At 50.8% G+C, this 25798-nt stretch overlaps 1 protein-coding gene across 1 annotated transcript; it reads left to right on the top strand.

Annotated features, from left to right (window-relative positions):
• The first annotated feature begins 304 nt into the window (after positions 1 to 304).
• On the top strand, positions 305 to 25172 carry fhdc3 (FH2 domain containing 3). The gene is given in 13 exon segments (XM_031809589.1): positions 305 to 498; positions 1436 to 1963; positions 3217 to 3278; positions 7097 to 7199; positions 8404 to 8489; positions 8767 to 8867; positions 9043 to 9113; positions 9317 to 9424; positions 13806 to 13876; positions 17177 to 17294; positions 19526 to 19594; positions 19596 to 19691; positions 22993 to 25172. Coding segments are annotated over 12 exon segments (2898 nt in total). The 5' UTR covers positions 305 to 498; positions 1436 to 1543; the 3' UTR covers positions 24586 to 25172.
• The last annotated feature ends 626 nt before the right edge of the window (positions 25173 to 25798 follow it).

Here is a 25798-nt window from a genome sequence, read left to right as displayed (position 1 = left end):
GTAAAACCGACGTTTGACCACATGAGGGAACATTTACTGGAAATGTTACATGTTTAAGAGTACATTATAAACAGTGTCTAAAAATAAGCTAAATAAAATGGGTATTTTGAATAAATGAATGTGGATTTTTTAAATTCAGAATGTAGACATACTCCATATGTTAAGGTAGGTTTTCATCAAATCCTTGACGCAAAGATCTAAAATACGTTTGCCGTTATTCACACAACCGAATTCATATTATAAACGAGGAAATCCATGTAGGGCGTGTTATCCTGTCCGGAAGTTGATTGATTGATTGATGGGCACGCTCCTATCAGGTGAGAGTGCATGTTTGTGTCTATGTATTCATGCGCTCTTCACGGTGCCGCGCGTACTGCAGCCATACAGCACCCAAAGTTGACGTTTCAGATGCAAGACGGTTTGTTGCAGAATGAAATGCTGATCAGCGATTTGCGGACTATATATTGTTCATCTGCGTTTGGAATACGATCTAAACTGGTAGGTGAATAAAGAATTATAGCCTACCTGTCAACGCGAATAAGTTTTTAACACAAAAATGTTTAAAGACAAAACCATCAGTATAGTTGAAAATGCAGCTGAACCCATTTAACTTGGTAATTTAAATCGGAAAAGTATTTTTTTTAATGGACATACCTCATCACGCACAGGCTTTTATCCACCATTTCAAATTAATTAGATGGAAACATATTGTTTTTGTGTATTTTAGATTATTCGCATGCAACTCTGGCGCTTAATTGTATTTAAAACTAGCTAATGACCGATTTTACCCGTCCATTTGTTGACCGCCACCAGCAACTGGCTGGTGGCCCTTGATTGAAATCAATTGAAAGCTGTCACTATGTTATAAAGAAAAGAGAGATTGATTGAACCTGTTGCTATGTTCTAATGGAAAAATAGATATTGATTTCAAAGTCACAATATTGTGTGGTTGTTGGATATGTTTGACTATGTAAAGAAGTAAGTTCGTTATAGGCTACTGCTAAATTTGAACTTTTACTTAATCGACTTTAATTTATATATATTGACCTGCCTATTTTTTTGTTGTATTGTCCATTTCATTTGTTTTAATGTAGCCCCATTTCATTTGTTATAATGTAGCCTCGTTTCTGTTTGCCAAACTTACTTTTGAAACCTGCAAGTTTCTGAGAATATACAACACCAATTGTCTATTGGATGCTTTGTGTGAACTGTCATCATTGTCCTCCCTAGAGCCAAGTGTTCTATGGTTTGGTACAACATTTTATTACAGCCCTGAAGATTCAAATAGTTGTAGTTCCATCAGATACTGCGGTCACATTTTGGCACAGGACATTGACATGGAGAGAAGTGGAGTCACTGTGCCATGTCGGCTTGGGCAGTAAATATGTAAATGTGTCAGATGCGCCTCTCTCTCTCCTCTCTCTCTCTCTCATAGGTCCCTCTGTCCCATCTCTCGTCAGTGATCTGTGCTCCTTCTTCTTGGCCTATATAACTTTTACCTCCCCCTCTGGATCTACAACAGATTTCTATCCTCAAGACACCGATGGAAGGAGCTGTAGTCATAGCAACTCATCCCCCTCCCTCTGGCCCCTCTCAATTCCCTCACACACCTCCAAACACACAGGAGTCATCTCTCCATCCCACCCCTGAACCACCACCTCCCCCACCTCCTCCACCCCCACCTCCCCCCGCCTCCCCAAGAGGAGGCTGCGACGCCTTCTCCCGTAGCGTACATCGTCGTTCCAAGATGAGGAACTTTAACTGGGATGCCATCCCCCATCAGTCAGTCCTTGGGAAGAAGAACGTGTGGACGTCCCAGAGGCCCATGGTGGAATTTGAGCTGGACACCCAGAGGATGGAGGAGATGTTTAGCCAGTCTGACACTCAACTGCCTCTGCGAAAGACTGGGCCTGTCAAGAAGACCATCAGGGGCCTGTCCCTATCCACACAGGGCCTACAGAGGGTGAGTACAGGGAAGGGGGATTGAGTGTGTGCTAGTACTGGAATAGGTCAAATACATGGAAAAGCTGGGGGGAGTCACAGATGAGAGGTTTGAGCACCATTGGGACTAAGTTACCAAACCAACACAACACCCTCTCTCTGTCTCGCAACACCCTCTCTCTGTCTCGCAACACCCTCTCTCTGTCTCGCAACACCCTCTCTCTGTCTCGCAACACCCTCTCTCTGTCTCGCAACACCCTCTCTCTGTCTCGCAACACCCTCTCTCTGTCTCGCAACACCCTCTCTCTGTCTCGCAACACCCTCTCTCTGTCTCGCAACACCCTCTCTCTGTCTCGCAACACCCTCTCTCTGTCTCGCAACACCCTCTCTCTGTCTCGCAACACCCTCTCTCTGTCTCGCAACACCCTCTCTCTGTCTCGCAACACCCTCTCTCTGTCTCGCAACACCCTCTCTCTGTCTCGCAACACCCTCTCTCTGTTAATAAAGACTGATGGAACACATGAACAATGATCCACAGTCTGTGTGGCTACCAATTGCCATCTTGCACCCATTCAACATAGTCTAGCTTTGTTTTGCTAAGATTATATTTGGTTGTGAGCTTAACAAAATAACTATTGTTGGATACAGCAGTTATCAGCTAGAATGCTAACGCTCATTCACATAGGCTGTAGCAAAAGTTAGCCAAATAGCCATTTTACTGGTTGACGTGGAAGTCATTTTAATTATTTTTTTAAAGTGTAATTTAGTTGATTTGCGATGACGGTCATTACAGTACCAGTCAAAAGTTTGGACACACCTACTCATTCCAGGGTAGTAACTGAAAAAAAGAAAAGTTGCCACAAATCTAAATATATTTGCCTTGATGACAGAGGGTAGTGCGTACAACCCAGTACATCACTGGTGCTTCCTGCCATCCATGAACTATATTTATTTTACCTTTATTTAACCAGGCAAGTCAGTTAAGAACACATTCTTATTTTCAATGACGGCCTAGGAACAGTGGGTTAACTGCCTTGTTCAGGGGCAGAACGACAGATTTGTACCTTGTCAGTTCGCGGTTTTGAACTCGCAACCTTCCGGTTACTAGTCCAACTCTCTAAACACTAGGCTACCCTATACCAGGTGGTGTCAGAGTAAGGCCCCAAAAATGGTCCAAATCCGTCACTGGTTCACGCAGCATTTTATTTGTGAAATAGTATTGACTGTCGTTGTTTCTAATGTCTGACTACGTTGTGTTTCATCTTCTCTCTGTAGGTCTTAATCCTCAACTCTAAGAAGAGTATGAATGTTGGGATCTTTCTGAAGCAGTTCAAGAGGTAAAGCGGGGCCAAGGGTGGGAGGGTATGGACCCGGGGGAACAAGGGCCAAGGGTGGGAGGGTATGGACCCGGGGGAACAAGGGCCAAGGGTGGGAGGGTATGGACCCGGGGGAACAAGGGCCAAGGGTGGGAGGGTATGGACCAGGGGGACAAGGGCCAAGGGTGGGAGGGTATGGACCAGGGGGACAAGGGCCAAGGGTGGGAGGGTATGGACCCGGGGAACAAGGGCCAAGGGTGGGAGGGTATGGACCCAGGGGAACAAGGGCCAAGGGTGGGAGGGTATGGACCAGGGGAACAAGGGCCAAGGGTGGGAGGGTATGGACCAGGGGAACAAGGGCCAAGGGTGGGAGGGTATGGACCCGGGGGACAAGGGCCAAGGGTGGGAGGGTATGGACCCGGGGGAACAAGGGCCAAGGGCGGGAGGGTATGGACCCGGGGGACAAGGGCCAAGGGTGGGAGGGTATGGACCCGGGGGAACAAGGGCCAAGGGTGGGAGGGTATGGAACAAGGGCCAAGGGTGGGAGGGTATGGACCCAGGGGAACAAGGGTGGGAGGGTATGGCACAAGGGCCAAGGGTGGGAGGGTATGGACCCAGGGGGAACAAGGCTCAAGGGTGGGAGGGTATGGACCCAGGGGGAAGAAGGGTACCCCAGGATAGGAGAGACTCAGTGAAAGAGAGAGATGTGAAGTGTATTTATGAGCAGCTGTAGTTACAGCAGGCGGTTCCAGAGAAGTACACTGAACAAAAATATAAACGCAACATGTTAAGTGTTGGTCCCATATTTCATTAGCTGAAATAAAATATTCTAGAAATGTTCCATTTGCTCAAAAAGCGTATTTCTTTCAAACTTGGTTTACACCCCTGTTAGTGAGTATTTCTCCTTTGCCAAGATTATCCATCCACCTGACAGGTGTGACATATAATAAAATGCCACTCTAAAATGTGAAGTTTTGTGACACAACACAATGCCACAGATGTCTCAAGTTGAGAGAGCGTGCAATTGACATGTTGACTGCCGAAATGTATACCAGAGCTGTTACCAGAGAACTGAAGGATAATTTCTCTACCGTAAGCCACCTCCAGCGTCATTTTTAGAGAACTTGGCAGTACGTCCAACTGGCCTCACAACCACAGACCACGTGTAACCATGACAACCCAGGACCTCCACATCCAGCTTCTTCACCTGCGAGATCGTCTGAGACCAGCCACTATGACAGCTGAGGAAACTGTAGGTTTGCACAACCAGAGATACCGTGACTAGATCCCGGAGGCCCATTGTCATTCCATTCACCCACAGCCATCACCATTATGTTACAGCATGATAACGCACAGCCCCATGTCTCAAGGATCTGTACACAATTCCTGGAAGCTGAAAATGTCCCAGTTCTTCCATGGCCTGCATTACTCACCAGACATGTCACCCATTGAGCATGTTTGGGGTGTTCTGGATCAATGTGCATACCTGCATGTACCAGTTCCCGCCAATATCCAGCAACTTCACACAGCCATTTGAAGAGGAGTGGGACAACATTCCACAGGCGACAATCAACAGCCTGATCAACTCTATCTGTAGGAGAAGTGTCACACTGCATGAGGCATATGGTGGTCACACCAGATACTGACTGGTTTTCTGATCCACGTACCTAACTTTTTAAAATATATGTATATATAATTTTTTTTCAAGGCATCGGACCAACAGATTCACATCTGTATTCCCAGTAATGTGTAATCCATGGATTAGGGCCTAATGAATTTATTTAATTTGACCGAATTTGCGTTTAAAAAATAAATAATATATATATATATATATATATATATATATATATATATATATATATATATATATATATATATATATATATATATATATATATATATATTTAATTGTTTTATTCAGTGTACATTATCAGCCGTTCCTGTGTGAGTGAATCAGTGATGTGATGGGCCTTGTCTACTTCCAGACTCGCCACTAAACCAACACACAGTTCATCAACTCGACTTCTCAACTGACCTTATTAGTGCATGTTGAAACACATTCAACTGTATCGCTAATGTGACCAGTTGTTAGTTACAAAGGAGAAACGATGCCTTTATGACACAGCCTCATACTTCACAATGGAACTAATCCATTGAGGTGTTTTCTCTTTACTTGGTCCAGTCTGTCACCTAGTTACCTGGCTATAGGTGATCCATTCTGTCACCCTAGTTACCTGGCTATAGGTGATCCAGTCTGTCACCTGGCTATAGGTGATCCAGTCTGTCACCTGGCTACCTGGCTATAGGTGATCCAGTCTGTCACCTAGTTACCTGGCTATAGGTGATCCAGTCTGTCACCTAGTTACCTGGCTATAGGTGATCCAGTCTGTCACCTAGTTACCTGGCTATAGGTGATCCAGTCTGTCACCTAGTTACCTGGCTATAGGTGATCCAGTCTGTCACCTAGTTACCTGGCTATAGGTGATCCAGTCTGTCACCTAGTTACCTGGCTATAGGTGATCCAGTCTGTCACCTAGTTACCTGGCTATAGGTGATCCAGTCTGTCACCTAGTTACCTGGCTATAGGTGATCCAGTCTGTCACCTAGTTACCTGGCTATAGGTGATCCAGTCTGTCACCTAGTTACCTGGCTATAGGTGATCCAGTCTGTCACCTAGTTACCTGGCTATAGGTGATCCAGTCTTGTCACCTAGTTACCTGGCTATAGGTGATCCAGTCTTGTCACCTAGTTACCTGGCTATAGGTGATCCAGTCTTGTCACCTAGTTACCTGGCTATAGGTGATCCAGTCTTGTCACCTGGCTATAGGTGATCCAGTCTTGTCACCTGGCTATAGGTGATCCAGTCTTGTCACCTGGCTATAGGTGATCCAGTCTTGTCACCTGGCTATAGGTGATCCAGTCTTGTCACCTGGCTATAGGTGATCCAGTCTTGTCACCTGGCTATAGGTGATCCAGTCTTGTCACCTGGCTATAGGTGATCCAGTCTTGTCACCTGGCTATAGGTGATCCAGTCTTGTCACCTGGCTATAGGTGATCCAGTCTTGTCACCTGGCTATAGGTGATCCAGTCTTGTCACCTGGCTATAGGTGATCCAGTCTTGTCACCTGGCTATAGGTGATCCAGTCTTGTCACCTGGCTATAGGTGATCCAGTCTTGTCACCTGGCTATAGGTGATCCAGTCTTGTCACCTGGCTATAGGTGATCCAGTCTTGTCACCTGGCTATAGGTGATCCAGTCTTGTCACCTGGCTATAGGTGATTCAGTCTTGTCACCTGGCTATAGGTGATTCAGTCTTGTCACCTGGCTATAGGTGATCCAGTCTTGTCACCTGGCTATAGGTGATCCAGTCTTGTCACCTGGCTATAGGGGATCCAGTCTTGTCACCTGGCTATAGGGGATCCAGTCTTGTCACCTGGCTATAGGGGATCCAGTGTATCTTGTGCTCTTAACATTATATTTCTGCCACATGCATAACGTTAATTCAATGTCCAGCCAGCCCTAACTTTGACTAACAAATGTACCTACTGCAGACGTCACTGTGGTTCTGTGTTTCTCAATGACATCTGCCCTTGAATGGAATCTATTGGAATCGATGCTATATAGATTGTGTGTGTGTGTAGACATGAATGGTTGGTGACGTTGGAATGACAATGCATCCTTGTTTTATTTGTGTGAGAGAGAGAGAGAGAGAACTTGGATATTTCCGTATGTACATAACTGAAGGCAGTCGCTGTATTTCCACGAGACTACTTTTCCATGGCGCAAGTGAGATTAGGGTGACCTATGCACTGTGGGCTGTTCTTTGTCTCCCCCTGTAGGCCGGTGAGGGACATAGTGGATGACGTCAGAAGGGGGAACTGGCTGAGGTTTGGAGCAGGAAAACTTAAGGAGCTCTGTAAACTACTGCCAGAGGAGGGAGAGGTAAGTAACTAGCTAACCCCATAACTATTTTCTTATGCTCACTCATCACACTGTAAACTACTGCCAGAGGAGGGAGAGGTAAGTAACTAGCTAACCCCATAACTATTTTCTTATGCTCACTCATCACACTGTAAACTACTGCCAGAGGAGGGAGAGGTCTAAATGCAGCCATTGTTACAATTCTGATACTCCCCCCACTACTTGGTCTTTTGGCCAACCACATGAGAACATTTCACATCTGAGCTGATCTGATTGGTCAAAATACCAATTAGTGAAAAAAAGATCACAATTGTGCTGCCTGTGTAAACGCAGCCTAACTAACCACCCTCTTTTCTCCATCACATGCTCCAGCCCGGGGCTTTACCAGTGATCTGTCGTTTAGCTCCAGCCCGGGGCTTTACCAGTGATCTGTCGTTTAGCTCCAGCCCGGGGCTTTACCAGTGATCTGTCGTTTAGCTCCAGCCCGGGGCTTTACATCAGTGATCTGTCGTTTAGCTCCAGCCCGGGGCTTTACATCAGTGATCTGTCGTTTAGCTCCAGCCCGGGGCTTTACATCAGTGATCTGTCGTTTAGCTCCAGCCCGGGGCTTTACATCAGTGATCTGTCGTTTAGCTCCAGCCCGGGGCTTTACCAGTGATCTGTCGTTTAGCTCCAGCCCGGGGCTTTACCAGTGATCTGTCGTTTAGCTCCAGCCCGGGGCTTTACCAGTGATCTGTCGTTTAGCTCCAGCCCGGGGCTTTACCAGTGATCTGTCGTTTAGCTCCAGCCCGGGGCATTACACCAGTGATCTGTCGTTTAGCTCCAGCCCGGGGCATTACACCAGTGATCTGTCGTTTAGCTCCAGCCCGGGGCATTACACCAGTGATCTGTCGTTTAGCTCCAGCCCGGGGCATTACACCAGTGATCTGTCGTTTAGCTCCAGCCCGGGGCATTACACCAGTGATCTGTCGTTTAGCTCCAGCCCGGGGCATTACTCCAGTGATCTGTCGTTTAGCTCCAGCCCGGGGCATTACCAGTGATCTGTCGTTTAGCTCCAGCCCGGGGCATTACCAGTGATCTGTCGTTTAGCTCCAGGGCTTTACCAGTGATCTGTCGTTTAGCTCCAGCCCAGGGCTTTACCAGTGATCTGTCGTTACATGCGTTTCTTTATGCTCCTTGGTGCTGTCTGTCTGATGGTACTGATGATGCGTTGTCCTCCCACCAGGTGAAGAAGCTGCGGTCGTTCAGTGGAGACCTGACCCAGCTGTGTGAGCCAGACCTCTTCATGGTGCTGCTAGTTAAAGTACCTGGGTGAGAATGGGGTCATTGTTAGGGTACTAGGTTAGTACCTGGGTGAGAATGGGGTCATTGTTAGGGTACTAGGTTAGTACCTGGGTGAGAATGGGGTCATTGTGAGGGTACTAGGTTAGTACCTGGGTGAGAATGGGGTCATTGTGAGGGTACTAGGTTACTACCTGGGTGAGAATGGGGTCATTGTGAGGGTACTAGGTTAGTACCTGGGTGAGAATGGGGTAGTTGTTGTGATGGGGGTTGGGGTGATTGTGATGATGGTGTTGTCTATCTCTAGCTATGAGGAGCGTCTGAGGACTCTGATGCTGAGAGAAGAATTGTTCCCTCTGATAGATGAGATGAAACACTCCATCGCTGTCATGACCAAAGCAGCTAATGGTGATACGCTGCTCCACCTCTGTCCCACTGCTTAATGCTCTTTCTCTTTATTTCTCTCTCTTTCTCTTTATTTCTCACTGTCTTTCAATTCAAAGGGCTTTATTTTCAGGGGAGACATGTATGTAAACATTGCCAAAGCAAGTGAACAATAATTCTCTCTCTCTCTGTCCCTCAGAGCTGTTGGTCTGCGATGATCTCCACTCAATCATCCGCCTGGTGTTGAAGGCCGGGAACTACATGAATGCTGTACGTAACGCAATGATCTACTATCTAGGACTTACAATTACGTGTGTATTCTCTACTATCATATAATACTGTACGTGGGCTTTGTTTTCAAACGGTGTTCTTTCAATGTGCCGTCTATTCGTTAGTGTCTGTCTGCTAAATGACTAAAGTGTATAGGTTATTGTGTGGTGTATGTAGGCAGTGACGGTGAACTGTTGTTTTAGGGCGGGTACGCTGGCAGTGCCATCGGTTTCAGGATGGCATCTCTACTAAAGCTGGCAGACACCAAGGCCAACAAACCTGGCATGAACCTCTTGCACTACGTCACCATGGTGAGGGGGAGAGCTGGAGAGGGAGGGAGACGGGGAGAGCTGGAGAGAGAGGGAGGGAGACGGGGAGAGCTGGAGAGAGAGGGAGGGAGACGGGGAGAGAGGGAGGGAGACGGGGAGGGAGACGGGGAGAGAGGGGGGGAGAGAGGGATAGAGGGAGGGAGACTGGGATAGAGGGAGGGAGACTGGGATAGAGGGAGGGAGACTGGGATAGAGGGAGGGAGACTGGGATAGAGGGAGGGAGACTGGGATAGAGGGAGGGAGACTGGGATAGAGGGAGGGAGACTGGGATAGAGGGAGGGAGACTGGGATAGAGGGAGGGAGACTGGGATAGAGGGAGGGAGACTGGGATAGAGGGAGGGAGACTGGGATAGAGGGAGGGAGACTGGGATAGAGGGAGGGAGACGGGGATAGAGGGAGGGAGACGGGGAGAGCTAGAGAGAGAGGGAGGGAGACGGGGAGAGCTAGAGAGAGAGGGAGGGAGACGGGGAGAGCTAGGGAGGGAGGGAGACGGGGAGAGCTGGAGAGAGAGGGAGGGAGACGGGGAGAGCTGGAGAGAGAGGGAGGGAGACGGGGAGAGCTGGAGAGGGAGGGAGACTGGGAGAGAGGGAGGGAGACGGGGAGAGAGGGAGGGAGACGGGGAGAGCTGGAGAGAGAGGGAGGGAGACGGGGAGAGCTAGGGAGGGAGGGAGACTGGGAGAGCTAGGGAGGGAGACGGGGAGAGCTGGAGAGAGGGAGGGAGACGGGGAGAGCTAGAGAGGGAGGGAGACGGGGAGAGCTGGAGAGAGAGGGAGGGAGACGGGGAGAGCTGGAGAGAGAGGGAGGGAGACGGGGAGAGCTGGAGAGGGAGGGAGACGGGGAGAGCTGGAGAGAGAGGGAGGGAGACGGGGAGAGCTGGAGAGAGAGGGAGGGAGACGGGGAGAGCTGGAGAGAGAGGGAGGGAGATCGGGGAGAGCTGGAGAGAGAGGGAGGGAGACGGGGAGAGCTGGAGAGAGAGGGAGGGAGACGGGGGAGAGCTGGAGAGAGAGGGAGGAGACGGGGAGAGCTGGAGAGAGAGAGGGAGGAGACGGGGAGAGCTGGAGAGAGAGAGAGGGAGGGAGACGGGGAGAGCTGGAGAGAGAGAGAGGGAGGGAGACGGGGAGAGCTGGAGAGAGAGAGAGGGGGGGAGACGGGGAGAGCTGGAGAGAGAGAGAGGGAGGGAGACGGGGAGAGCTGGAGAGAGAGAGGAGGGAGGGAGACGGGGAGAGCTGGAGAGAGAGGGAGGGAGAGGGGAGAGCTGGAGAGAGGAGGAGACGGGGAGAGCTGGAGAGAGAGGGAGGGAGACGGGAGAGCTGGAGAGAGAGGGAGGGAGACGGGGAGAGCTGGAGGAGAGAGGGAGGGACGGGGAGAGTGGAGAGAGAGGGGGAGGGAGGGACGGGGGAGAGCTAGAGAGGGAGGGAGGGAGACGGGGGGAGAGCTGGAGAGAGGAGGGAGGAGACGGGGAGAGTGGAGAGAGAGGGAGGGAGGAGACGGGGAGAGCTGGAGAGAGAGAGAGGGAGGGAGGGAGACGGGGAGAGCTAGAGAGACGGGGAGAGCTAGAGAGACGGGGAGAGCTAGAGAGACGGGGAGAGCTAGAGAGACGGGGAGAGCTAGAGAGACGGGGAGAGCTAGAGAGACGGGGAGAGCTAGAGAGACGGGGAGAGCTAGAGAGACGGGGAGAGACGGGGAGAGCTAGAGAGGGAGGGAGACGGGGAGAGCTAGGGAGGGAGGAGACGGGGAGGAGGGGGGGAGAGCTGGAGAGGGAGGGAGGGAGACGGGGAGAGCTGGAGAGGGAGGTAGACGGGGGAGAGCTGGGGAGACGGGGAGAGCTGGGGAGACGGGGAGAGCTGGGGAGACGGGGAGAGCTGGGGAGACGGGGAGAGCTGGGGAGACGGGGAGAGCTAGAGAGACGGGGAGAGCTAGAGAGACGGGGAGAGCTGGAGAGGGAGGGAGACGGTGAGAGCTTGGAGAGGGAGGGAGACGGGGAGGAGGGGGGGGAGAGCATGGAGAGGGAGGGAGGGAGGGAGACGGGGAGGAGAGCGGGGAGGGAGGGGGGGAGAGCTGGGGAGGGAGGGAGGGGGAGACGGGGAGAGCTGGAGAGGGAGGGAGACGGGGAGAGCTGGTGGAGAGGGAGGGAGACGGGGAGCGGCTGGAGAGGGAGGGAGACGGGCGAAGAGCTGGAGAGGGAGGGAGACGGGGAGAGCTGGAGAGGGAGGGAGACGGGAGAGCTGGAGAGGGAGGGGGGGGAGAGCTGGAGAGGGAGGGAGGGAGACGGGAGAGCTGGAGAGGGAGGGAGGGAGACGGGGAGGGAGAGAGCTGGAGAGGGAGGGAGGGAGACGGGAGAGCTGGGGGAGGGAGGGAGGAGAGGGGAGAGCTGGGGAGGGAGGGAGACGGGGAGAGCTGGAGAGGGAGGGAGGGAGGGAGGGAGACGGGGAGGGAGGGGGGGGAGAGCTGAGGGGAGGGAGGGAGGGAGGGGAGAGCTGGAGAGGGAGGAGGGAGGGGGCGGGAGAGCTGGAGAGGAGGGAGGGAGGGGGGGGAGAGCTGGAGAGGGAGGGAGGAGAGAGACGGGGAGAGCTGGGGAGGGAGGGAGGGAGAGGGGAGAGACGGGGAGAGCTAGAGAGACGGGGGGGGAGAGCTAGAGAGACGGGGAGAGCTAGAGAGACGGGGAGAGCTAGAGAGACGGGGGAGAGCTAGAGAGACGGTGGGAGAGCTAGAGAGACGGGGAGAGCTAGAGAGACGGGAGAGCTAGAGAGACGGGGAGAGCTAGAGAGACGGGGAGAGCTAGAGAGACGGGGAGAGCTAGAGAGACGGGGAGAGCTAGAGAGACGGGGAGAGCTAGAGAGACGGGGGGAGAGCTAGAGAGACGGGGAGAGCTAGAGAGACGGGGAGAGCTAGAGTAGAGAGACCGGGGAGAAGCTAGAGAGCGGGGGAGAGCTAGAGAGACGGGGAGGCTAGAGACCGGGAGAGCTAGAGCTAGAGAGACGGGGAGAGCTAGAGAGACGGGGGGAGAGCTAGAGAGAGAGACGGGGAGAGCTAGAGAGACGGGGAGAGCTAGAGAGACGGGGAGAGCTAGAGAGACTGGGAGAGCTGGAGAGGGAGAGAGACGGGGAGAGCTGGAGAGGGAGGGAGACGGGGAGAGCTGGAGAGGGAGGGAGGGAGACTGGGAGGGGGGGGGGAGAGCTGGAGAGGGAGGGAGACGGGGAGAGCTGGGGAGGAAGGGAGGGAGACGGGGAGAGCTGGGGAGGAAGGGAGGGAGACGGGGAGAGCTGGGGGAAGGGAGGGAGACGGGGGAGCTGGGGAGGGAGGGAGACGGGGAGGAGCTAGGGAGGGAGGGAGGGGGGAGAGTGGAGAGGGAGGGAGGGAGGGGAGACGGGGGAGAGGGAGGAGGAGACGGGGAGAGATTGGGAGGGAGGGAGGGAGGGAGATGGGGAGAGCTGGGAGGGAGGGAGGGAGACGGGGGAGAGTGGAGAGGGAGGGAGGGAGACGGGGAGAGCTGGAGAGGGAGGGAGACGGGGAGAGCTGGAGAGGGAGGGAGACGGGAGAGCTGGAGAGGAGGGAGACGGGGAGCGCTGGAGAGGGAGGAGACGGGGGAGGGAGACGGGGAGAAGCTGGAGAGGGAGGGAGAGAGCTGGGGAGGGAGGAGAGCTGGAGAGGGAGGGGGGGCAGAGCTGGACGGAGGGGAGGAGGGGCGACTGGGAGAGTGGAGAGGGAGGGAGGGAGACAGACGGGGAGAGCTGGGAGGGAGGGAGACGGGGAGAGGGAGGGAGGGAGACTGGGAGAGCTAGGGGAGGGAGGGAGACTGGGAGAGCTGGAGGAGGGAGGGAGGGAGACCTGGATGGAGACTTGGAGAGAGGGAGATGGGAGAGAGCTGGAGAGGGAGGGAGAGGGGGAGAGCTGGAGAGGGGGGGAGAGCTGGAGAGGGAGGGAGAGGGGGGGGAGAGGGAGAGCTGGGGAGGGAGGGAGGGAGACGGGGAGAGCTGGAGGGGGGGGAGACGGGGAGAGCTGGAGAGGGAGGGAGGGAGACGGGGAGAGCTGGAGAGGGAGGGAGGGAGACATGGATGGGAGACTGGGGAGAGCTGGAGAGGGAGGCGCCAGGAGAGGGAGACATTGATGGAGAGCTGGGCTGGAGAGGGAGCTGGCAGGGGAGGGAGACATAGCTGGGAGGGAGAGCTTGGGGTAGGAGGCAGGGAGGGAGCGCTGGGCAGGGCAGAGAGAGAGAGAGAGAGATGAGGGTGAGAAAGGGATGGAAGGGATTAATATGAAAATATAAATGAAGACGATGTGAATGTACACATCCAGGCTCCGAGGATAAAACATTCTACAGTAACGAAACCAACTCGTCCTCTTTCTCTGTCCCCACCCACAGCAAGCACAGGAAATAGACGGTGCCCTGCTGAACTTCCCTGAGCAGCTTCAACACATTGGGTTGGCTGCAAGGTAGACTACCATTACGACCACTTTACTACCTTGTACCTATTATTCAAACTCATGGTTTTTATTGTTGTTTAGCAATTGGTTGCTCACAATGTGTAAAGAGCTTCATGATTTCTATTCTGGAATTGAAAAGTGCTCTACAAATATATTATTATTGGCTTGGAATATGTGAAATGTTTTTTTCTTATTGATTTTAGATTTGGGGATTCTTTATCATATACATCTCTGTTGACGAAGTGGTACATGCATGTATCTACTGTGGTGATGTGGTACATGCATGTATCTACTGTGGTGATGTTTGAAGTGGTACATGCATGTATCTACTGTGGTGATGTTGATGCTGTGGTACATGCATGTATCTACTGTGGTGATGTGGTACATGCATGTATTTACTGTGGTGATGTGGTACATGCATGTATCTACTGTGGCGATGTGGTACATGCATGTATCTACTGTGGTGATGTGGTACATGCATGTATCCACTGTGGTAATGTGGTACATGCATGTATCTACTGTGGAGATGTGGTACATGCATGTATCTACTGTGGTGATGTGGTACATGCATGTATCTACTGTGGTGATGTGTTACATGCATGTATCTACTGTGGTGATGTGGTACATGCATGTATCTACTGTGGTGATGTTGATGCTGTGGTACATGCATGTATCTACTGTGGTGATATGGTACATGATGTATCTACTGTGGCGATGTGGTACATGCATGTATCTACTGTGGTGATGTGGTACATGCATGTATCTACTGTGGTGATGTGGTACATGCATGTATCTACTGTGGTGATGTGGTACATGCATGTATCTACTGTGGTGATGTGGTACATGCATGTATCTACTGTGGCGATGTGGTACATGCATGTATCTGCTGTGATGTTGACGAAGTGGCACATGCATGTATCTACTGTGGTAATGTGGATGAAGTGGTACATGCATGTATCTACTGTGGTGATGTGGGCGAAGTGGTACATGCATGTATCTACTGTGGTGATGTTGACGAAGTGGTACATGCATGTATCTACTGTGGTGATGTTGACGAAGTGGTACATGCATGTATCTACTGTGGTAATGTGGATGAAGTGGTACATGCATGTATCTACTGTGGTGATGTGGACGAAGTGGTACATGCATGTATCTACTGTGGTGATGTTGACGAAGTGGTACATGCATGTATCTACTGTGGTGATGTTGACGAAGTGGTACATGCATGTATCCACTGTGGTAATGTTGATGTGGTACATGCATGTATCTACTGTGGTGATGTTGATGCTGTGGTACATGCATGTATCTACTGTGGGTGATGTGGTACATGCATGTATCCACTGTGGTAATGTGGTACATGCATGTATCTACTGTGGAGATGTGGTACATGCATGTATCTACTGTGGTGATGTGGTACATGCATGTATCTACTGTTGGTGATGTGTTACATGCATGTATCTACTGTGGTGATGTGGTACATGCATGTATCTACTGTGGTGATGTTGATGCTGTGGTACATGCATGTATCTACTGTGGTGATATGGTACATGCATGTATCTACTGTGACGATGTGGTACATGCATGTATCTACTGTGGCGATGTGGTACATGAATGTATCTACTGTGGTCATGTGGTACATGCATGTATCCACTGTGGCAATGTGGTACATGCATGTATCTACTGTGGAGATGTGGTACATGCATGTATCTACTGTGGTGATGTGGTACATGCATGTATCTACTGTGGTAATGTGGCACATGCATGTATCTACTGTGATGATGTGTACATGCATGTATCCACTGTGATGATGTGGTACATGCATGTATCTACTGTGGTGATGTGGTACATGCATGTATCTACTGTGGTGATATGGTACATGCATGTATCTACTGTGGTGATGTGGTACATGAATGTATCTACTGTGGCGATGTGGTACATGCATGTATCTGCTGTGATGTTGACGAAGTGGCACATGCATGTATCTACTGTGGTAATGTGGATGAAGTGGTACATGCATGTATCTACTGTGGTGATGTGGGCGAAGTGGTACATGCATGTATCTACTGTGGTGATGTTGACGAAGTGGTACATGCATGTATCTACTGTGGTGATGTTGACGAAGTGGTACATGCATGTATCTACTGTGGTAATGTGGATGAAGTGGTACATGCATGTATCTACTGTGGTGATGTGGACGAAGTGGTACATGCATGTATCTACTGTGGTGATGTTGACGAAGTGGTACATGCATGTATCTACTGTGGTGATGTGACGAAGTGGTACATGCATGTATCCACTGTGGTAATGTTGATGTGGTACATGTATGTATCTACTGTGGTAATGTGGATGATGCGGTACATGCATGTATCTACTGTTGTGATGTGGTACATGCATGTATCTACTGTGGTAATGTGGATGGTGTGGTACATGAATGTATCTACTGTGGTTAATGTGGATGATGTGGTCCATGCATGTATCTACTGTGGTAATGTGGATGGTGTGGTACATGCATGTATCTACTGTGGTAATGTGGATGATGTGGTACATGCATGTATCTACTGTGGTAATGTGGATGATGTGGTACATGCATGTATCTACTGTGGTAATGTGGATGATGTGGTACATGCATGTATCTACTGTGGTAATGTGGATGATGTGGTACATGCATGTATCTACTGTGGTAATGTGGATGATGTGGTACATGCATGTATCTACTGTGGTAATGTGGATGATGTGGTACATGCATGTATCTACTGTGGTCATGTGGATGATGTGGTACATGCATGTATCTACTGTGGTGATGTTGACGAAGTGGTACATGCATGTATCTACTGTGGTGATGCGGTACATGCATGTATCTACTGTGGTAATGTGGATGATGTGGTACATGCATGTATCTACTGTGGATGATGTGGTACATGCATGTATCCACTGTGGGGGATGTGGTACATGCATGTATCTACTGTGGATGATGTGGTACATGCATGTATCTACTGTGGAGGATGTGGTACATGCATGTATCTACTGTGGATGTGGTGATGCGGGTACATGCATGTATCTACTGTGGTAATGTGGATGATGTGGTACATGCATGTATCTACTGTGGATGATGTGGTACATGCATGTATCCACTGTGGTAATGTGGATGATGTGGTACATGCGTGTATCTGCTGTGGATGATGTGGTACATGCATGTATCTACTGTGGATGTGGTACATGCATGTATCTACTGTGGATGATGTGGTACATGCATGTATCTACTGTGGTAATGTGGATGAAGTGGTACATGCAGTGTTTTGTTTGATTTAGGGTGCAGAAGCAGGAGGTGGAGTTAGACTTTCAGAGGGAGGTGGAGAAGGTGAAGGAAGCTAAGATGGACGCCAGCACACAGCCTGAGCTTCAGTTACAGATGGAGACCTTCCTCATGGTGAGAGATGAGACGCGCACACACACACACACACACACCTTTCTGCCCCTGAACAAGGCAGTTAACCCACTGTTCCCCGGTAGGGCCGTCAATGTAAATATTTTTTTTTTTTTGTTGACTTGCCTAGTTAAATAAAATAAAATAAAAATATATTGCTTGAATGTAAAAGCACAATGAGAAGGCAAGTTTCTGCCACAAATAGTCTCACACATAATTACTGGTCTTCTGGACATTTGTTGAAATGAACTTAGATTTTTACAGTGACAACATTTAACCATAAAACAAACACATGCAACTGTACCTGTAGTGTTCTCTCTCTCTCCCACTCTGTACCTGTAGTGTTCTCTCTCTCTCCCACTCTGTACCTGTAGTGTTCTCTCTCTCTCCCACTCTGTACCTGTAGTGTTCTCTCTCTCTCTCCCACTCTGTACCTGGAGTGTTCTCTCTCTCTCTCCCACTCTGTACCTGTAGTGTTCTCTCTCTCTCCCAACTGTACCTGTAGTGTTCTCTCTCTCCCACTCTTGTACCTGTAGTGTTCTCTCTCTCTCCCACTCTGTACCTGTAGTTTCTCTCTCTCTCCCACTCTGTACCTGTAGTGTTCTCTCTCTCTCCCACTCTGTACCTGAGTGTTCTCTCTCTCCCACTCTGTACCTGTAGTGTTCTCTCTCTCTCCCAACTGTACCTGTAGTGTTCCTCTCTCTCCCACTCTGTACCTGTAGTGTTCTCTCTCTCTCCCACTCTGTACCTGTAGTGTTCTCTCTCTCTCCCACTCTGTACCTGTAGTGTTCTCTCTCTCTCCCACTCTGTACCTGTAGTGTTCTCCCTCTCCCAACTGTACCTGTAGTGTTCTCTCTCTCTCTCCCACTCTGTACCTGTAGTGTTTCTCTCTCTCTCTCCCACTGTACCTGTAGTGTTCTCTCTCTCTCCCAACTGTACCTGTAGGTTCTCTCTCTCTCTCCCAACTGTACCTGTAGTGTTCTCTCTCTCCCAACTGTACCTGTAGTGTTCTTCTCTCTCTCTCCCAACTGTACCTGTAGTGTTTTCTCTCTCTCTCCCAACTGTACCTGTAGTGTTCTCGCTCTCCCAACTGTACCTGTAGTGTTTCTCGCTCTCCCAACTGTACCTGTAGTGTTCTCTCTCGCTCTCCCAACTGTACCTGTAGTGTTCTCTCTCGCTCTCCCAACTGTACCTGTAGTGTTCTCTCTCTCTCTCTCTCTCTCTCCCAACTGTACCTGGAGTGTTCTCTCTCTCTCTCTCTCTCTCCCAACTGTACCTGTAGTGTCTCTCTCTCTCTCTCTCTCTCCCAAACTGTACCTGTAGTGTTCTCTCTCTCTCTCTCTCCCCAATGTAACTGTAGTTGTTCTCTCTCTCTCTCTATCTCCCAACTGACCTGTAGTGTTCTCTCTCTCTCTCTCTCTCCCAACTATACTGTAGTGTTCTCTCTCTCTCTCTCCATCCCAACTTGTACCTGTAGTGTTCTCTCTCTCTCTCTCCTCCAACTGTACCTGTAGTGTTCTCTCTCTCTCTCTCTCCCAACTGCTACCTGTAGTGTTCTCTCTCTCTTCTCTCCCAACTGTACCTGTAGTGTTCTTCTCTCTCTCCCAACTGTACCTGTAGTGTTCTCTCTCTCTCCCAACTGTACCTGTAGTGTCTTCTCTCTCTCTCTCCCAACTGTACCTTAGTGTTCTCTCTCTCTCTCTCCCAACTGTACCTGTAGTGTTCTTCTCTCTCTCTTCCCAACTGTACCTGTAGTGTTCTTCTCTCTCTCTCTCTCTCTCCCAAACTGTACCTGTAGTGTTCTTCTCTCTCTCTCTCTCTCCCAATGTACCTGTAGTGTTCTTCTCTCTCTCTCTCTCTCCCAACTGTACTGTAGTGTTCTCTCTCTCTCTCTCCTCTCTCTCTCCAACTGTACCTGTAGTGTTCTTCTCTCTCTCTCCCAACTGTACCTGTAGTGTTCTTCTCTCTCTCTCCCAACTGTACCTGTAGTGTTCTTCTCTGCTCTCTCTCCCAACTGTACCTGTAGTGTTCTTCTCTGTTCTCGCTCCCAACTGTACCTGTAGTGTTCTTCTCTGTTCTCGCTCTCCCAACTGTACCTGTAGTGTTCTTCTCTGTTTCTCGCTCTCCCACTGTTCTAATGCTGCGTTCAACCCCAGTAGTTTCCTGTAAATATTTTCTCTCTCGCTAACCTAGTGATCTGACTGTAGAAACTCTGTGTGTCTCTGTCTTGTCAGAGGGCAGAGGCCAGGCTGGCTGACCTCCAGGCCTGTCTGTTGAACCTCAACTCCCTGAGCCAAGCCGTTAGCAGAGTATTTCTGTGAAGACCCAGCCACGTTTCGACTGGAGGTCTGTTGCTCCATATTCCACTCATTCTGTGAGCGCTTCAACAGGGCTGTTCAGGTGAGACTGAACACATTAGGTTTGAAAAATCCCTCTTAACTTTTCTACACAATGCTATTCCCCCCCCCCCCCCCCCCCAGATATCCTGGTTGGAAGATTCCTGCTTATTCCTTTGTAATTCCAGGAATCTTCCAACCAGGATTTCTGGGGGGGGGGGGAGAAATAGCATTAGTGTTGGGAAAGAGCACGAAAGGACTTTCACTGTACTAGTGATGTGACTATAAAACTTTAAATGTTGCTACCCTAGGTGACACGTTAACACATGATGATGATGATGAATAATCTGGGACAGTCTGAATTTCCTAAAGAATATAGTGGTCTTCACAGTGACAGGCACTGTCCATCAGCCCACTGTCCATCTGTCCACATTTAGTTGAATATTGGTCACTCAAAAACAACCCCCCCCCCAAACTCTGTTTTAGCCCACTCACACCCTTCATTCTTCTCTCTCTCTCGCTCTTTCCTCCCCATGCCGCTCTCTCTCTCTCTTTCCTTCTACCTCATCCTGTGTCTCTCCTCTCTCTCTCTAACCTCCATCACTGTGTCTCTCCTCTCTCTCTCTAACCTCCATCACTGTTGTCCTCCGCCTCTCTCTCTCTAACCTCCATCGCTGTGTCTCTCCTCTCGTCTCTCTAACCTCCATCGCTGTGTCTCTCCTCTCGGTCTCTCTAACCTCCATCGCTGTGTCTCTCCTCTCGTCCTCTAACCTCCATCGCTGTGGTCTCTCCTCTCTCTCTCTAACCTCCATCGCTGTGTCTCTCCTCTCTCTCTCTAACCTCCATCGCTGTGTCTCTCCTCTCTCTCTCTAACCTCCATCGCTGTGTCTCTCTCTCTCTCTCATCGCTGTGTCTCTCTCTCGTCTCTCTAACCTCCATCGCTGTGTCTCTCCTCTCGTCTCTCTAACCTCCATCGCTGTGTCTCTCCTCTCGTCTCTCTAACCTCCATCGCTGTGTCTCTCCTCTCTCTCTCTAACCTCCATCGCTGTGTCTCTCCTCTCTCTCTCTAACCTCCATCGCTGTGTCTCTCCTCTCTCTCTCTAACCTCCATCGCTGTGTCTCTCCTCTCTCTCTCTAACCTCCATCGCTGTGTCTCTCCTCTCTCTCTCTCTAACCTCCATCGCTGTGTCTCTCCTCTCTCTCTCTAACCTCCATCGCTGATGTCTCTCCTCTCTCTCTCTAACCTCCATCGCGTGTGTCTCTCCTCTCTCTCTCTAACCTCCAATCGCGTGTGTCTCTCCTCTCCATCCATCTCTAACCTCCATCGCTGTGGTCTCCTCTCTCGTCTTCTCTAACCTCCATCGCTGTGTCCTCCTCTCTCTCGCTAACTCTCATCGCTGTTGTCTCTCTCTCTCTCTCTAAACCTCCATCGCTGTGTCTCTCCTCTCTCTCTCTAACCTCCATCGCTGTGTCTCTCCTCTCTCTCTCTAACATCCATCGCTGTGTCTCTCCTCTTCTCTCTAACCCTCCATCGCTGTGTCTCTCCTCTCTCTCTCTAACCTCCATCGCTGTGTCTCTCCTCTCTCTCTCTAACCTCCATCGCTGTGTCTCTCCTCTCTCTCTCTAACCTCCATCGCTGTGTCCTCTCCTCTCTCTCTCTAACCTCCATCGCTGTGTCTCTCCTCTCTCTCTCTAACCTCCATCGCTGTGTCTCTCCTCTCTCTCTCTAACCTCCATCGCTGTGTCTCTCCTCTCTCTCTCTAACCTCCATCGCTGTGTCTCTCCTCTCTCTCTCTAACCTCCATCGCTGTGTCTCTCCTCTCTCTCTCTAACCTCCATCGCTGTGTCTCTCCTCTCTCTCTCTAACCTCCATCGCTGTGTCTCTCTCTCTCTCTCTAACCTCCATCGCTGTGTCTCTCCTCTCTCTCTAACCTCCATCGCTGTGTCTCTCCTCTCTCTCTCTAACCTCCATCGCTGTGTCTCTCTCTCTCTCTCTAACCTCCATCGCTGTGTCTCTCTCTCCTCTAACCTCCATCGCTGTGTCTCTCCCTCTCTCTCTAACCTCCATCGCTGTGTCTCTCCTCTCTCTCTAACCTCCATCGCTGTGTCTCTCCTCTCTCTCTCTAACCTCCATCGCTGTGTCTCTCCTCTCTCTCTAACCTCCATCGCTGTGTCTCTCCTCTCTCTCTAACCTCCATCGCTGTGTCTCTCCTCTCTCTCTAACCTCCATCGCTGTGTCTCTCCTCTCTCTCTAACCTCCATCGCTGTGTCTCTCCTCTCTCTCTAACCTCCATCGCTGTGTCTCTCCTCTCTCTCTAACCTCCATCGCTGTGTCTCTCCTCTCTCTCTAACCTCCATCGCTGTGTCTCTCCTCTCTCTCTAACCTCCATCGCTGTGTCTCTCCTCTCTCTCTAACCTCCATCGCTGTGTCTCTCCTCTCTCTCTAACCTCCATCGCTGTGTCTCTCCTCTCTCTCTAACCTCCATCGCTGTGTCTCTCCTCTCTCTCTAACCTCCATCGCTGTGTCTCTCCTCTCTCTCTAACCTCCATCGCTGTGTCTCTCCTCTCTCTCTAACCTCCATCGCTGTGTCTCTCCTCTCTCTCTAACCTCCATCGCTGTGTCTCTCCTCTCTCTCTAACCTCCATCGCTGTGTCTCTCCTCTCTCTCTAACCTCCATCGCTGTGTCTCTCCTCTCTCTCTAACCTCCATCGCTGTGTCTCTCCTCTCTCTCTAACCTCCATCGCTGTGTCTCTCCTCTCTCTCTAACCTCCATCGCTGTGTCTCTCCTCTCTCTCTAACCTCCATCGCTGTGTCTCTCCTCTCTCTCTAACCTCCATCGCTGTGTCTCTCCCTCTCTCTCTAACCTCCATCGCTGTGTCTCTCCTCTCTCTCTAACCTCCATCGCTGTGTCTCTCCTCTCTCTCTAACCTCCATCGCTGTGTCTCTCCTCTCTCTCTAACCTCCATCGCTGTGGTCTCCTCTCTCTCTAACCTCCATCGCTGTGTCTCTCCTCTCTCTCTAACCTCCATCGCTGTGTGTCTCTCCTCTCTCTCTAACCTCCATCGCTGTGTGTCTCTCCTCTCTCTATCTAACCTCCATCGCTGTGTCTCTCTCCTCCTCTCTCATAACCTCATCGCTGTGTCTCTCTCCTCTCTCTCTAACTCCATCGCTGTGTCTCTCTCCTCTCTCTCTAACCTCCATCGCTGTGTCTCTCCTCCTCTCTCTCTAACCTCCATCGCTGTTGTCTCTCTCCTCTCTCTCTAACCTCCATCGGCTGTGTCTCTCTCCTCTCTCTCTAACCTCCATCGCTGTGTCTCTCTCCTCTCTCTCTAACCTCCATCGCTGTGTCTCTACTCCCACTCAGGAGAACTGTGAGCGTGAGGCAGCCGAGCTGAGACGCAGGCAGAGGGAGAGGTTCTGTAATGTGGCCAAGCGTCGCTCCACTGCCACCTGCTCTGATCTGGAGCCCTCCGGGCCTGGCTCTGCCATGGAGTCTATCCTCCACAGCTTCCTGACCACCATACACCCCAGGGGCCCGGCAAGGCGCAGACGCCACCACCTCCCCCCTGTGATGTTGTCCCCCATCGGGGGCTCGCCCATTGAGCCCTGCCCCAAGTCCAACCCCCTGGCCGATGAGCCAGAGACTAGAGCTGATCCAGGGCCTAGCCGGTTCACCAGACCAGGAGGGAGCACCCTGGGTGGGGAGGCAGGTGTGGTGACACCCCGGAAGGACCAGGAGGACCAGGGGCAGAGGGAGAAGAAGAGAGGGGAGGGATGGCCCAGGGAGCTGGGTAGCCCTGATGCGGTGGTGGAGAGGTTGGATGGGGGGGTGGAGGAGGACTCCTATCTGGACCCCCCTTCAGAGCAGAAGGAGAAGGAAAACGAAGGGGAGACAGCGACCCCAGGGGACCAGTGGAGATGTTTTGGGTCAAATAGAGCCTCTTCCATCAACCAGAAACGGACCCCTAAGAGCTGTAGCCGTCGCAGCCTGTCGTCCATCGACCAGAAACGAACCACTAAGAGCTGTGGCCGTCGCAGCCTGTCGTCCATCGACCAGAAACGGACCACTAAGAGCTGTGGCCGTCGCAGCCTGTCCCCTCGCCAACACACACCCCCCACCCAGGAGGAGGAGAAGAGAGCGGGCGAGGAGAAGGAAGAGGTGCAGAGGATGCGTGTCGTGTCCAGGAAAATGCTTCGCTACCAGACTGGCCGAGGCAGGCTATCTGCTGACCTAGAACATCCTGAACTGCCAGAGTTGGGTGACAAAGCGAGCTTCGTCCCCCAAAACCACACCCCCCAACGCTCCACACCTCACCCTCTCCACCCCCACCCTATTTCGCAACCCTCCACCCCTCACCCCAGGGAGATGAGAGAGGTAGACCTGGCTCTCTGTAACAGCATGGAGAACCTGGGCTCTCCCTGGATCATCCTCAGCCCCCACATCTCACCCCAAAACCAAACCCCCCACCGACGACACTCCTTCTTCGCCCCCAGCGCCGACGATGGCCTTGACGATGGTGTCTGGTCATTGCCCCCCACCCCCACCCGCCCTTCCACCCCCACCCGCCCTTCCACCGCCTCCCACCCTTCCACCGCCACCTGCCCCCCTCTGGTGCTGCTGGGGAGGATGAGGGCTATGGAGGGACACCCTGGACCCTCAGACCTCCATGGAGAAGCAGGGAGGGGGCCCATGTCCCTGCCTGACTGCCCCAGTCAGAGAGCTCTGTCCCAGGGCCCCATGCTTCGCTCTCTCTCCCTGGATGAGACTGGAGGGAGCCAGGCTCCAGGATTCAGATTCCGCCTTGGGGACCTGTTCCAGAGACGTACCGCGCTGTGGGCCCCAGTTGGTGCTGAGACTGAGACGGGGTTTGCTACAGAGGCTCATAAACCCTTGGAGAGGCAGAACAGTAGTTCTGTGATTGTGTCCTTCTTCAGACGCTTTGGGGAGAGGAGATGAGCTTGGAGGAACAGGACTCCTGAGGAACAAATACTTAACGAGGGGAGGATAGAAGATTTGTCTTTATTTCTTTTCTTTTAGTATTTGTGTCGATCTTATTTCATTTTTAAAGTGAGCTACTCCTATTTGAGAGTGACCGCTCTTTTAAAGAACATCCCAAGGTAAACATGCACTTACCTTGGATGGGAGACCTTTCTCTCTGTCTCTGTTGGGCTGAGAGGCTTATTGTTTTAAAACTGTTCCAGATCGTACCCTATTCCCTACGTAGTGTACTCCTTTTGACCAAAGCCTCGTAGGCCCTGGTATAAAGTAGTGCACTTCATAGGGAATAGGGTGCCCATTTGAGAGGCACAGTAAGTGAACCACGTATGCACATCATACCACTTTAATTCTTCACAGATCCAGATAAAAAAATGGTCTTTGTACCAAAACACAGCTCTCCTTTTTAGCGTGTACATGATCTCAGGTATAGTGTGGAACACATGCGTACAACAGAATATACTACCGTCAAACTTGAAAAAAAACATATTTTTTAATTTGTTATCTTAAGTGTCATTTTTATGTAATAAAACGGTCTTTCTACCTCAGCCTTAATTTTGTCTTTTGATCTCACTCACAGTTAATATGATAATGTATACCATTAACGAGATGTTTTTATCCAAAGTGACTGACAGTTGTTTCTTTTAACTTTTGGGTAGTCCCGGGAATTGAACCCACTATCCTGTTGCAAGCACCAAAGCTGTGGAACGATAGTGTGTTAACGGGGGGGGGACAAAAAGGAGGGAAAATATTAGGAGGAGGGAGGGAAGACTGGAGGCTTCTAAATAATGTTTATTTATTAAGCTGAAAAATTTATATTTTATTTTATTTTTGAGGAAGGGGAAGAGTGGATCCAAAATCCCCAGTTTGAGTCCCACCTCGGCCAGAAATAACATTTCTAAACAACCACTTTAGTCTCGAAGTGTTATTTTTCACAATTAATTTCAAATCATGAGTTAACGGGAGGGTAGCGGGCCTGAGTTTTTTTTATTTTTTGAACTTTGTTTAACCAGGTAGGCAAGTTGAGAACAAGTTCTGTTACAACTGGCCAAGATAAAGCAAAGCAGTTCGACACAAACAACGACACAGTTACACATGGAGGAAAACAAACATACAGTAGAAAAATAAGTCTATATACGATGTGAGCAAATGAGGTGAAATAAGGGAGGTAAAG

This window comes from Oncorhynchus kisutch, linkage group LG29 (assembly GCF_002021735.2).
Source record: "Oncorhynchus kisutch isolate 150728-3 linkage group LG29, Okis_V2, whole genome shotgun sequence".
NCBI lineage: Eukaryota > Metazoa > Chordata > Actinopteri > Salmoniformes > Salmonidae > Oncorhynchus > Oncorhynchus kisutch.
The sequence above is the reverse complement of the archived record's forward strand: the minus strand, read 5'-3'. Positions and strand labels throughout refer to the sequence as shown.